General features: G+C 42.8%; 1 protein-coding gene and 1 pseudogene across 3 annotated transcripts in view; both read left to right on the top strand.

Moving 5' to 3' along the window:
• Positions 1-5068: 5068 nt before the first annotated feature.
• On the top strand, positions 5069-6416 carry LOC112819647 (small ribosomal subunit protein uS2-like; annotated as a pseudogene).
• Positions 6417-7720: 1304 nt separating this feature from the next.
• Positions 7721-14555, top strand: part of SENP2 (SUMO specific peptidase 2) — a 33164-nt gene continuing 26329 nt past the window's right edge. The window contains exons 1-2 of one of the 3 annotated variants that reach the window (XM_073896015.1): positions 7721-7997; positions 10222-10277. In XM_073896015.1, coding sequence (XP_073752116.1) covers positions 7897-7997; positions 10222-10277 — 157 coding nt within the window. In that variant the 5' untranslated portion in view covers positions 7721-7896. The remainder of the gene's footprint in view (positions 7998-10221; positions 10278-14555) is intronic. The other 2 variants (XM_025877225.2, XM_025877241.2) reach the window with 2 other exon arrangements.

The following is a 14555-nucleotide window of genomic DNA, read 5'->3' as shown; positions in this document are numbered from 1 at the left end:
AAGGAAATCAGGGCAACTTTCCCCTCATCCGTATATTTGCTTAATTTCTTCATTTGTTTATTGAACATTTCTCAAGCTTCTGTTTAAAAAAATAATAAAGAAAAATGGGGCATGGCTCCTTCTCTCAAGACAGGCATATTAATGATAACAATATTAATATAGAGCTATAGATACATACTCCATAGAACTGAGGAGGAAACAGTAAGATGCTGGAATTGCACAGGGAGGAGCCAAGGGAGAAAGCTCACACAGGAGGTCCTTTCTGAGATGGGTTCTAAAGACTAGGTAGGAGTTCATGAGATGAAGAAGATGGAGGAAAGGCAGTCCAGGCAGAGGCAACAAAACTGGAGTCCTAAGAGAAGTATGGATTGCCAATTTGGATGTATGCATAGGGAAATGATAAAGTAACTTGAAGACAGGCTATGAAGAACTTTGTATGCCATGCTTAGGACATGGGTTTTATCTTCAAGGCAGTGAAAACCTAAATTTTCTTCTTGTTCACTTGTTTATATGTTAATATATTACTATTATGTCATAATACAAATAAATATAAGAAATAATATATGCCAAAACAATATATAACAAATGTAAGAAACAATATAAATATATAGAGAATAATACATTTAGGTTGGCTTATTAACATTATGTGAATAATTTTTTGGTAGTCTATTACAAAACAAGAAGGAAAACACCTGCATACTACTTTTCTTTTCTGGCTTAAGAAGTATTTTTCATGGAATAGAGCTACTTTGCTTTAGAAACCATGACTTCTTAGGGGGCGCCTGGATGGCTCAGTCATTAAGCGGCTGCCTCCGGCTCAGGTCATGATCCCAGGGTCCTGGGGTCGGGCCCCACGTCGCCTCGGGCTCCCAGCTCAGCGGGAAGCCTGCTTCTTCCTCTCACACTCCCCCTGCTTGTGTTCCTGATCTAGCTGTCTCTCTCTGTCAAATAAAATAAATAAAAATCTTAAGAAAAAAAAAGAAACCATGACTTCTTTACAATGTATCAAACAAAATAAATGCAAGTCCAGTGCTTTTAACTGCTTCTTTGCAAAGTGCTGCTCAGAGCCTTTCAAGGACCAACAGCTCTCAGGGGCAGCTGGGTGGCTCAGTCGTTAAGTGTTTGCCTTGGGCTCAGGTCATGATCCCAGGGTCCTGGGATCGAGCCCTGCACCGGGCTCTTTGCTCCGCGGGAAGCCTGCTTTTCCCTCTCCCACTCTCCCTGCTTGTGTTCCCTCTCTCGCTGTGTCTCTTTCTGTCAAATAAATAAGTAAAATCTTAAAAAAAAAAAAAAAAAGGATAAAGCGCTCTAGGAAGGCCTGTATGCACATTGGCAAGACAGAGGCAAAATGCTTTTATTAATTAAAAATTCATTAAAGGGGTGCCTGGGTGACTCAGTTGGTTAAGTGTCTGCCTTGGGCCCGGGTCATGATCCCAGGGTCCTGGGATGGAGCAACGCGTTGGGCTCCCGGCTCAGCGAGGAATCTGCTTCTCCCTCTCCCTGCTGCTCCCCCTGCTTGTGCTTTCTCTCTCTCCCTCTGTCTCTCTTTCTCAAATAAATAAATAAAATCTTTTTAAAAAAATTAAAGTTCATTTAAAAAATTTAAAAAATTAAGGGTAGTGTCCGGTATTTAATGTCCATTGGTACCATGTATTTTAGATTTATTTGGATTTTAAACTGTTTTAAAATATTATTATTAGGGGTGCCTGAGTGGCTCAGTCATTAAACATCTGCCTTCGGCTCAGGTCATGATCCAGAGTCCTGGGATTGAGCCCCGCGTCGTGCTCCCTGCTCCGCGGGAAGCCTGCTTCCCTCTCTCCCACTCCCCCTGCTTATGTTTCCTCTCTCACTGTGTCTCTCTCTGCCAAATAAATAAATAAAATCTTTTTAAAAAAATATTATTATTAGAACCAGATTTCAGTTTTTATTTTTAACTGGCTTTCCAAGGATTGATCACAAGAATCTTGCACCTTCATTAGACAGTTATACACACAGAGCAGGCACACAGGGTTGTCTGGGTGAAAAGCAACTCTGGAAAAATCCACCCCTGTAATTTGGAAGGTGTACCCTTGTGACATCTGCCTTGGGTCCTCATCTGGAAGCATCAGGAACCATTTGAGGGATTCATGCTAACTCAGCAGGGTCTTTCTTGCCTAGAGTCATCCTTCCCTTCTGGCTGGGAAACTGGGAGCAGTTTCAGGTCCTCCCAGAGATTCCTTTCTTTTTGAGGTTCTCCCTAGGGCCCTCCAAACTAAGTATCAGGGTTGCTCCATAGTTGAAGTCAGAATACTCCAAACAAACATCTGGAATTTGATGAAAATCAACCCAACCACTTTTAGTGATTTAGTAACAGAAAACCACAAATTTAATTTATAAATTTATTTTCCTTGATAAATAAGAACAACAATATAAATTTGCCTTCCTTAACAACAACCACAAAAGACAACAAAAGACAACAAAAGAGAGATCACCCTGCAAATAGATACAAGAGGGACAGAGTTCAAGAGAAGGTAGCTTTGCAAAGGCCTGAGAAATGATCAGGCCCTGAATGACAGTAGTTCTGATGGGTTTGGAGAGGGGAAAGGGCAGATCCGTGGAAAATGTAGGAAAATGCAGGATGCAGAAGTGACAAGTAAATTGGCTTATTAGATAACTAAAGAAGAGGGAAAAGAAGCATTAGGCACTCGGCCATGCTGGGCACTAAAGTTGGTCCATCACATACATCAGCACATTTCATGGCCCACAGATCTGAGAAGCCAGTTTGATTACCTCTATTTTACAGATTCAGAAAGAGGCTCAGGTAGGGCCAGGTGCTACTTCTCCACGAAGCAGGCCAAGCCTGTGAGCAACTTTTGTAATAAAATCTAGGACAAGGAACTCTACTTGCTTTTGGGTAATAAGGCCAGATTAGATTGAATAAGATCAAAGTCACATTATTAGGAGGATATGTTTTTCTTGATACCAGAGTTGGTCCCTGTCAGGAAATTAATCTTCAGGGTGGTGAACTATGTTGGGTATTAGGCACATTAGGCCCAAACCAACAATATCTCACGTTTGGCCTCCTACCCACTTCCATCAAACGGCCCAGAACCCTGGCAGGGGTCAGCAAAACCAAAACTAACAAGAAATCTTTTAACACTCTGAGTGTTGGTAAAGGGAAAATGTGCAAGACCGAACAATGAATTGGAGGGCCGGCTGGGTCTTCATTTTTCTGTGGACAGGAGGTAGGTTTTGAGGAAAATTAGGGATGGGCCCTGGAAAGGCTTGGAGAGGATATCAGCAGGAAGAAAAGGAGGAAGAGGAAGAGGGTCTTTTCAGAAAACTGGGCAACTGTCGAGGATACCCTAATGAAAACTTATACAGTGAGGAGGTGCCCCTCCAGCAGTACAAGGGTGCAAGTTACCCAAACCAAGGAAGAAACCTCAATATCCTTGTTCCTCCATATGGCTTTGGGTTTTGTTTTTGTTTTTGTTTTTAAAGACTTTATTTATTTGACACAGAGAGAGACACAGCGAGAGCAGGAACACAAGCAGGGGGAGTGGGAGAGGGAGAAGCAGGCTTCCTGCGGAGCAGGGAGCCCGATGCGGGGCTCGATCCCAGGACCCTGGGATCATGACCTGAGCAGAAGGCAGAAGCTTAATGACTGAGCCACCCAGGCGCCCCTGTTTTGTTTTGTTTTGTTTTGTTTTGTTTTTGTTTTTCTCTAGCCCTCTGGTGAAGAGCTCTCAGGTCCAGGAATGGCTGCCACAGTGGTGGGGATAATCCCACTCCTTGACCAGTGGACAGGCATTGGCCTATGCCTCTACTGTGGACGACAGGACAGTGGGAGCACCAACTGGCAAAACCCCAGGCAGGAGAAACTTGTAAAGCTGAGTCTCCTTCCTTTCTTCCTTTCAGAGGGCAACCAGAAACATTAAGAGGACAAAAAGGGGATGTATATGTGTGGGGGTGGGGGGTGGGGCGGTAAGTGCAGGAGGTGGCTAGCAATTGCTTGACTCAGGAGTTACTGTTTGCTTTTGACGCCCAGGGATTTGGACTGAGGCAATTCCAAAGCCCTCCACTTTTCATGGAGGGTGAATAACAGTTCATTTTGTGTATGTGCAGGTGCTCTGATGAGTCAGGAAAAGAAAATGTGGTGTTGTACTAGAGTGGCCTGAGACTTGTTGCCAATATTTCTTAAATCTTGGTGGCCAAAACCTGGGATAAGTTGCTATTCTAAAGCAGCTTGCAGTTTTCTCATTTATGTTTTGAACAAAGACTGCTCTCTTGGTTTGGAAAATCCCTTCCCAATCAATACTTGAGGGTTCTTCTTGGTTTGGTGAAGGCGATGACCAGTTCTTATAGTGGAATGGACAGTTGAGACACAGCCAAATTGCTCTGCATAATAATGCCAGTGGTAGACTTTTTTAAAGTTAATTGAGGGGGGTGCCTGGGGGGCTTAAGCAGTGAAATGTCTGCTTCTGGCTCAGGTCATGATCCCAGGTCCTGGGATCAAGCCCCACATCAGGGCTCCCTGCTCAGTGGGGAGCCTGCTTCTCCCTCTGCCTGCCACTCCCCCTGCTTGTACTCGCTCTCTCTCTCTCTCTATCTCTGTCAAATAAATAAGTAAAGTTTCAAAAAAATAATAAAGTTAATTGGAAGTCTAGCCTCAAACAGGTTGGGGTAGAGGTGGAGGAGAAATTCTCTGCTATTGGTGCCTTGTCAAAGATGTTGAGAACAGTGGAGAGATGACTTTTCAGGGAGGAAAGTCCTTCTGGGAGGCAATGAGCAATAGACTACAGATGCAGTCCTTTTTTCTTTTTCTTTTTTTTTTTAGAGATTTTATTTATTTATTTGACAGAGAGAGACACAGCAAGAGAGGGAACACAAGCAGGGGGAGTGGGAGAGGGAGAAGCAGGCTTCCCGCTGAGCAGGGAGCCTGGTGCCCTGCTGAGCCGCCCAGGTGCCCCAGATGCAGTCCTTTTAATAGCCACTTCTAAAGCAACTGCTCTTTGCTACTACTAGGGGAGGGGTCCACACAGTGGCATTGTTCTACATTCCCACCATAACTTAAAGGGAAACTTTTACAATGTCCGGAGCTCCTGATATCCTGCAAATGAAGGAGAAAGGTGTCTTCAAATTCCTTGCTGCAGGAATCCACTTAGGTGGCACCAACCTTGACTTCCAAATGGAACAGTCGATCTACAAAAGAAAAAGTAATGGCATCTACGTCATCAATCTGAAGAGAACCTGGGAGAAGCTTCTGCAGGCAGCTTCTGCTTTGTTGCCAAGGAAAACCCCCGCTTAAAAAAAAAAAAAAAAAGTCCTATCATCCAGGAATACTGGCCAGGGTGCTGTGCCAAAGTTTGCTGGGGCTACTGGAGCCACTCCTGTGGCTGGCTGTTTCACTCCCAGAACCTTCGAGAACCAGATCCAGGCAGCCTTCTGGGAGCCAAGACTTCTGGTAGTTACTGATCTCAGGGCTGATCACCAACCTCTCACAGAGGTGTCTTATGTTAACCTGCCTACCATTGCTCATGTAGCATAGACTCTTTTCTGCGCTATGTGGACATCACCATCCCTTGCAACAAGGGAGCTCACTCAGCAGGTCTGATGTGGTGGATGCTAGCCCGGGAAGTTCAGTGCATCTGCGGCACCAATTCCCATGAACACCAGTGGGAGGTCATGCCTGATCTTTACAGGGATCCTGAAGACTTTGCAAAGGAAGAGCCAGGCTGCTGTTGAACAGGCTGTGACCTGGGAGGAATGCCAGGGTGAATGCGATGTGGTTTTGGAATATAGGTGAGGGGAGGTGGTTCCGCAGCCAATGTCCAAGAAAGAATTCTTGAGACGTCTTTGGTGCAAAACGGTGGTTTTATTAAAGAACGGGGACAGAACTGTGGGCAGAAAGAGCTGCTGCCCTGGAGGCTTGAGGAGTGGTGATTATATACTCGGGAGTTGGGGGACGTCAGATAAAGGGAGATTTCAAAAGAACTTTCATATGCTAAAGAGGACTGACCTACAAGATACTGGAGGCCTTGCCATTGTCTAATTAAGGTTGTTTTCCCCTCTAGCAAAGTATTAACATTAAGATAGTTGGGAGATTCCTGGAAGAATGTCATTTATGTCCCACCCAGGAGTGGGCGGGGGGGTGGGGGTTGGGGTGGTGGTGGTGGTGGTGGTGGTGGTTGCAGGTCTTTATGCTTTGTGTTCAGCTTGCCTTCTGCTCCCTTATCAAATGGACTGCTCCAGCTCCTGAGTTCAGTGCTACTCAATCTGAAGTCGAAGAGTGGTCTGAAGGCATGCAGGTGCCCTTGGTGTCTATTCAGCAGTTCCCTCCTGAAGACTGGAGCGCTCAGCCTGCCACTGAACACTGGTCTGCAGGTTCTACTGCTCAGGCCACTGAATGGGTAGGAACAACCACTGAGTGGTCTTAAGCTGCTCTTCCACAAAGGCAAACAAAGTGGAATAAGGTTGATGGAAATTAAACAGTTTCTCAAAAAAAAAAAAAAAAAACTTTTGGTCTTTGTAATTCTATTCTCAAACTTTCAGTAATAGTCTGGTGTTAGCTGTATTTGGAGAATGAAGGGAGGGGCCAACATCCGACTTGGGATTTGCTTCCAGAGTGGTGATAGGCACAGGTGGGTAGCTGATGGTTCTGGAGCTCTAGGGGGTGACTTGCACCAGAATTCCAGAACACTTTATTGAGCAAAGGACGAGGCTGTCATGGCGAGTGCCTGTGTTAAAGTTCAAGCAAGCCTGGAAGTCTGGCCTTAACTGAATTATAGGTAAGGGTCAAGTGGCAGTCAGGGATGGATTTGTGGGGCATGAAAAGAAAGATTCTAGGACTGTCACTAAAGAGGATGGGACTTTTTCCTCTTACTGATAATTAACCAGAAGTGTGACGTCTAGATAACAGAGGGAGAATTAATCAGCACTCCTTACCAGCCCGGGGGTGGGGGGGAATCTCGACCAGTAGGTACTAGTAGACATCAGGTACCTCTCTACCTTAAGTAAAGCTTTCTTTGAGTTCTGCCCTTCCCTATCCCTTCCCAAGGTGTGGTTTTTCCTTTCTCTGGCTCCTACTGCACTTTGCACATAATTATCTTGTAATTTGTAATCATGTCTCTCCCAGTAGACTCACATCAAGGGCCAGGGATTGGCGCTCGTTCTCAGATCCTGGTTCCAATCCAGCTACACCACTAGTTAGCTTTGTGACTTTAGGCAAATTACTTAATCGCTCTATGTTTGATTTCCTTATTTATTAAAAATGGGCACAAGACTCCTCCCCATCGCCTAGCAGTGCTGGGAGAAATGCAGGTGACAATGTGTGTAAAGTACTAGACAGAAAGTATATGCAAACTAAAGGGCAGTTAGTAGGGTAAACATTTGTTAACTGATGTGAACTACCTTTATTTTGTGCCCTCAACAAACATTTACTGAGCAACTACTGTATTTCAGGCCTTCGGAGCGCTCCCTCCCTCCCGGGTGGAGAAGCCTCACGTGTGGCCTGAGGGCCTTGTCCCGCGGGCCGTCTCGCGACTGGCTCCGCCGAAGGGAAAACCCCGCCCACAGCCTTTCCGATCTCGTCAGCGATTGGACTGGAACCGTCCCTCACTCATTCCGGTTGCTAGGTTCGGGAGGAGAAGGTGGGGGCGAAGCTGCGCGTGCGCAGATTGAAGACGAAGATGCTTTCCGGTAGGGCGGGAGGAGGTGACGTCAGGAGTGGTGACGGTTGGGCGGGGGGGGCCTCCTATAGCCCTCAGGACGTTTTATCTGTGGGCCCTCCGATAGCGTCACAAGTCGGCGACTGAGCCTTGGCGGTGGTGGCCGAGGCGGCGAAGGCGGCAGCGGCGGCGACAGCTCTGGGGTTTGCGTCTCGGGGTGTGTCGGCCGCCGCTGCTGCTTGGGCCTGGTATGTACAAATGGCTGGTTAGGATTCTCGGCACCATTTTCCGTTTCTGTGACCGGCCGGTGCCCCCAACTCGGGCCCTCCTGAAGAGGCGGCGCTCGAACAGGTGAGAGGAGAGGGGGCCGAGCGCCAGCCTGGCTGTACCTCCTTCCCCACCCGGGGCTTGGCGGGGAGAGCGCTGACCCAGCCAGGCAGGCCCTGCTCGGCCGAAACAGCTGGCCGGGCTAAGGCGGTGGAGGTGCGAGTCGCGGGTGTCCTGGTGACGTAATCGCTCCCTCCACGCTGTGCGGATGCGCTCCTGATGAAGGAACGAGCTAGTTGTCTTTGGAGTGGCCCGCGATGGTTAGGATCTTTCATGTTCTTGTCAGAGCCCAAGCTGGTTGCTGTCAAATGGGGCTGTATCGTATCTTGCTACTCTTAGGTTGAAAACTAAAAATTGAAGGAATACTGTCTGTGTTGTGGTTCACTGTTTACGAAGCACACTCCCAAGTGTTATCGGTAGGCAGTTAAGTGCAGCTAAGGGAAGTGAGATTCATAGCTTGCCCAAAGCCGTTTTGACTGCAAGAATTGTTCTCTTAGCACCAAGAAACAGCAGCTGTTTTGTTCTGAAACAACTGTCAAATTGTGTGTGTGTGTGTGTGTGTGTGTGTGTGTGTGTTTTGCGGGGGAGGGGGGTGGTACTGTGCTTTAGAGTTAGTGAATGAGGGGGAAAAATTAGGTGTCTCATTCCTTTAAAAAGATCACAGGTTTGTACTCTAAAATTCAGTTAAAATTTTGGGAAACCTAAAAGTTGGTTTGTCTCATTTCATACCACCTTGCTTGAGAATTAATCTAGAGAATAAAGTACCATACCAATTCTATAAACCCCACCATCAACTTTTAGTGATCAAGCGTTAATTTCATTTTTTTTTTTAAATTAAGCCTCAAGATTGTTGAAGAGTGGTTTCTTGGAGCTTGAGAGAACAAGATGATTTAATACATGAGTCTGAGAATGCAGGTCATTGATGAAGTTGGCTGTTGGCTAATTCCATCATGTGTTCTAGAGAGCCCAAGGTTTCAACCTATTCTTTTCTATCTTTTTGTGAAGTTGTTGTGAGGATCATTTGAGAACATGTTGTAAAGTGCCTAAAATGATGCTTAATATATATAAGGATAGTATTTGTTTATTCTACCCCAAGGGCCTTGTTCCGAGGCTGGTGCATGATAGACACTTGGTGCATATTTATTGAAGGAGAGAATGTTAATTCCCTCTCCCCTATCCTTTCTTTTCGCTGTGAATCCTGCTTTCAAATAGATGGAACAGTGATTTGGAGATGAAAACCCTGTTCTTCACCACATATCCTTAATCTAAACCAGTTCTTCACAATGTAAGCCATTTTTCAGTCAAAATGAAGCCAGGAGATCTTATTGGGATTTTGAAGTTATGAACTGAATAGTATTCTCCTGGGATTTATTCTGTTCATTATTTTTGGTAAAACTGATCAATCATAATTATCATTAAAAAGATGATTATTAGTATATCATAAGCCTTTAACATTCTTGAGGTATAGGTCCAGAAACTTTCCCAAATTCCCCAGTTTTTTACCACCACTGTAATTTAGTTTCCATGATAGAAGTGCAGTTAAATAGAACAACTTTTCTGGCTAAGAATTCTATTTTAAGGCTTCTTATATTGTCTACCTCTAGTCAAGTAGAAGATGGCTTTCCTTGCAGGGGTGGGGGAGATGTCATCTTTCAAAAGGAAATTATTTGTTTTAAAATCATTTCTGGAGAGGGGCGCCTGGGTGGCTCAGTCGTTAAGCATCTGCCTTTGGCTCAGGTCATGATCCCAGAGTCCTGGGATCGAGTCCTGCATCAGGCTCCTGGCTCAGTGGGAAGCCTGCTTCTCCCTCTCCCACTCCCCCTGCTTGTGTTCCCTCTCTTGCTGTCTCTCTCTCTGTCAAATAAATATATAAAATCTTAAAAAAAATAAAAATAATAAAATCATTTCTGGAGAGAAAAAGGAAATACTAGTCCTAGGCTCTTACCTATGTTCATTTACTAGCCAAGTGATTTCTGGCCAGTTTCAAGTTTGTACTTTAGCCAGAGTACAGATTATCATTTGATAGGGAGTTTTGAGTCCCTTTGAAATAGTTTAAGCAATAGTGTTAAGACCTCAAATGGTAAAGCCCTACTATAGAGGAGTGTTTTCTTTGCAAGCATCAGTTGAATCTCATTTTTTTGACAAAGTGGATGAAGAGAATGTGTTGTATGTATACTAGGTTTACTTACAGAAATAGATGTGTGTATATGTACATATATATATATTTTTTCTCTCTTTCTCTTTTCAGCACTTTGTTTTCTACAGTGGACGCTGATGAGATACCAGCCAAAAGACCAAGATTAGGTATTGAATATGATAATTTTTTTTAAGATTTATTTATTCATTTTGAGAGAGTGAGAATGAGAGAGAGAGAGAGAGCGCACATGAGAGGGGAGAGGGTCAGAGGGAGAAGCAGGCTCCCCGCCGAGCAGGGAGCCTGATGTGGGACTCGATCCCGGGACTCCAGGATCATGACCTGAGCCAAAGGCAGTCGCCCAACCAACTGAGCCACCCATGCATTGAATATGATAATTTTTAAAATTAGATTTTTTTTAAATAGGAAAAGTATATGTATGGAACAAAATTCAAAAGGTAAAAAGTATATGCAGTGAAAAGTAAGTCTCTTTCCTGTCCCTTTTCTACTCAGTTATCTTTTCTGAGGCAACCACTGTTAACCGGGACTTGAATATCTTTCCAGATAAATGAGGCTGTATGTTGAATATGTATTTTAAAATTTTCAATCTTCTATAAAGAAAAGGTGTTTTTTATTTTTGAGGAGAAAACATGGTAAAAAACTATTTCAAACCGAGTCATCTAGTTCACATAGCTGAGTGAATGAATCTAATGTGTTGCCCCAAATTGTTTATTTCTCTGTATCCAGAGTGCTAGACATTGCTTGATAGAGGAGAACAAAACTAGATTAAAGGAAAAAGGGACAGTGGAGTGCTATAATAGTATTTCCTTTGTCTCAAAAATGAATGGGCATTTCGATCTACCTCCAGATGTGGTAGTTAAGAGTAGACATGCCTGTTAAGATTTCATTTAAATTCGATGAGTACTTACTGAGCATGTCTTACTGCTAAGCAATGTGTTAGGTTTTAAAGGAAAAAGAAAAAGTGAGTAAGACAGGATCTCTATTTTTAGGGACCTTAACAATTGTATAGGTATATGATTGTATCATTGAGGGTATAAGACAAGCATATAAATAATTACTAATGTCAGTAGAGATGTGATAAATGAAATAAGAAAGATAGTTACAAAATACTGTCCAATTTTCAGCTGATTAAAAGTCTCAGTAAATATTTGATGAAAGAGCGAGTATGTGAGATGGATCTTAAAGGATGGGTGGGATATCAATTCTACCCTTGAGTAGGCAGTGTATAATAGGCACTTAATAAATAGTTATTTAGGAGTATATTGTTACCTGCCCAGGAAGTAAGGACAAACCAGTGAGTAAATTATAGTGCTTCCTGTAAGATTCTGCCATACTTAGTGTCTATGTCCTGCAGGTTAAGTTATGCCCCTATCTCTCTGGTTTATTTATTTTATATATTCTGAAGAACCATTGCTTAAAAGTTGTCATTTCAGGGCATTTCTTTATGAATCAGTATGATTCTTTATGAATCAATAGGAAGGGAAAGCGTTCTAGGCAGAGGGAACAGTTATGGGAGAGTTGTGTAATTCAGGAAACAGTGAATAGAACTCGGGAAAAGTTGGCTAGAGAGAGGTGTATCCAATTAAGAGGACTTTGAATGCCAGATTTATACTAAATTCATTAGGACAGTATTTCGCAAAGCACAGGATAGATACCAGTTCAGGAAATGATTTTAGGGGATACAGCATTTCATAGCATTAAGTAGTATGTGAATTATGTAGAAATAAGTTATATCTTTTTCATTTGTTTTTAATTTTCTGATTATTTCAAGCAGAAAATCTTGATTTAATGCTAATATGTTTTTAATACTCATCTACTACATGTGACTCTCCTTTTTTTTTTTTAAGATTTTATTTATTTATTTGACAGAGAGAGAGAGATCACAAATAGGCAAACAGGCAGGCAGACGGAGAGGGAGAAGCAGGCTCCCTGCTGAGCACAGAGCCCGATGTGGGGCTCGATCCCAGTATGCTGGGATCATGCCCTGAGCCCAAGGCAGATGCTTAACCACCTGAGCCACCCAGGCGCCTCAACTTTCCCTTCTTTTAACAGGCCCAGCTAGAACTTACATTGTTACGTTTCATTTCTTTATAAGACAAACAATGTTTCTTTATGTTTATAGTAGTGATACAAAGTTACCTTTCAAATACATTTATTTAGCAAAAAATATGAATCAGTTTTAAACAGAAATGTAAATAAATAACAATGTGGTAAAGACCTTTGACACTGGTTACATCTGAAACTCATGTAGCATTATGTGTCAACTATCCTTCAATCAGAACAAAAGAAGAAAACCAAAAAGAACTTTGAGGGTGGTATTACAGAAGTTTCCTGAAATAATTATGGTAAGGATCTATTTCATGGACTTCCTTCCATGTTAAAGACCTCTCCCTCCATGATTTCCATGAAATATGTATTATAATTTTCTGAATGGCTACTATAGAAAGGAACCTAAACCAAGGGGGAAGCAGCAGGTAGCAGGTGTAATACTTATTGGCAGAGTTTGTAAAGGTCTACAGGAATGCATCTGATAGGCCTCTCCGTAATGATGCCTGTTGAGCACTTGAAATGAGGTCAGTGTGACTGAGGACCTGAATTTAATTTTAATTAAATATAAACTTAGGTGACTACATGTGGCCACCGGCAACTATGTTGGACAATACAACTCTCTTGTTTACTTTTGAGAGGAAAAAACAAAAGGAGGGTAAAAGGAAAAAGAAGGCCTTAGAATCGCAGACTCATGACCTTAGAGATGAAAGGAATTTTAAGAGATCTAACTTAGTCTATTGTGAGGAAAGTAAGGTGGTCTTTTCCCCATTTTACAGATGAAACAGGCCCCCCTCCTCCTCCCCTTCTCCCCTCCTCTTCTTCCTCCTCCTCCTTTTTTGAGTTATTGAGATCTTTTTGGCATAATCTCGAGGAATACTCAGATTTTGACAAATTCGTAGGAAAATAAGTATTACAATACTTTTTAGCATCCACTATTTAACTCTCTTAGTTATTAGGAATACCCCATGCCCCCTGGGGTCTGGATTATAGGCTCTGGGTTAAGCACCAATCTCTAAAGCTTACATTCTTCCACTTAAGAAAGTACAGCTGAATATAAGTGATATCCCTCAACATTACTAGAGGGATATTCTGGGAATTCTCTAAGTCTTAAAACGAGAAACAAGTAATTTGCAAACTTTGATACTTTTACCTATTCTCTAGATACAAATTCAAATTGCATTCTGCTTTACTTAGCTGTCACATCCTCCCTGTTGTTTAAGTTATTCCCCTATTATTCTATTTCTATTTTATATGTTCTGGAGTGCTTGTTGTTTTAAAGCCACCATTTCAATTTCAGGCTTTTTTTCTCTAAAGCACAATGTGGGTAAAATGATGGTCTCTTTCTCTCAAACTAGTGCTTTAAAATACCCTTAACTGGGAAATAGAAAGGAAATTGTAGAGAACCAGTCAGTAGTGTAGGAAATGAGAAAGGAGTAGTGTCATAAAAGGAGGAAGTGTGGCAAGCACTGAAATCTACCCCTCCCCCTTATTTATTTACTTACTTATTTTGTAATCTTTATTTTTCATGGCAGGGAGGGGTACATCAGATCTAACACATCTCAGTAGAGGGATAGCCTTATTTCATCATAGATATATAAGAGTTGCATGTTTTATGCTTTGCTAATTCTACCCTTGAGTAGCCAGTGTATAATAGGCACTTAATAAATAGTTATTTAGGAGTATATTGTTACCTGCCCAGGAAGTAAGGACAAACCAGTGAGTAAATTATAGTGCTTCCTGTAAGATTCTGCCATACTTAGTGTCTACGTCCTGCAGGTTAAGTTATGCCCCTATCTCTCTGGTTTATTTATTTTATATATTCTGAAGAACCATTGCTTAAAAGTTGTCATTTCAGGGCATTTCTTTATGAATCAGTATGTGATTTGCTGAAGTGATGATTTCATGTTTTGGAGCATCCCAGAAGAGATATCTTGTTAAAAAACAAAAATCACAGGGTGCCTGGTGGGGCATGCAACTCTTTTTTTTTTTTTTTTTTTTTAAAGATTTTATTTATTTATTTGAGAGAGAGAGAATGAGAGATAGAGAGCACGAGAGGAAAGAGGGTCAGAGGGAGAAGCAGACTCCCTGCCGAACAGGGAGCCCGATGCGGGACTCGATCCCGGGACTCCAGGATCATGACCTGAGCCGAAGGCAGTCGCTTAACCAACTGAGCCACCCAGGCGCCCTGCAACTCTTGAACTTGGGGTCCTGAGTTCACACCCCACACTGGGCCTAGAGCTTACTTTAAAAAACCAACCAACCAACCAACCAACCAAACAAAAACAGGAGCACCTGGCTAGCTTTGTTGGTAGAGCATGTGACTCTCTTTCTTTTTTTCTTTTTTTTGAGAGAGAGAGAGAAAGTGTGCATGAGGGGGG

Source organism: Callorhinus ursinus, unplaced genomic scaffold, assembly GCF_003265705.2.
Source record: "Callorhinus ursinus isolate GAN/ISIS: 27379988/994484 unplaced genomic scaffold, GSC_fseal_2.0 scaffold1, whole genome shotgun sequence".
In the NCBI taxonomy this organism is placed as follows: Eukaryota; Metazoa; Chordata; class Mammalia; order Carnivora; family Otariidae; genus Callorhinus; species Callorhinus ursinus.
Note: the sequence above shows the minus strand (reverse complement) of the source record. Positions and strands in the feature narration are given on the sequence as shown.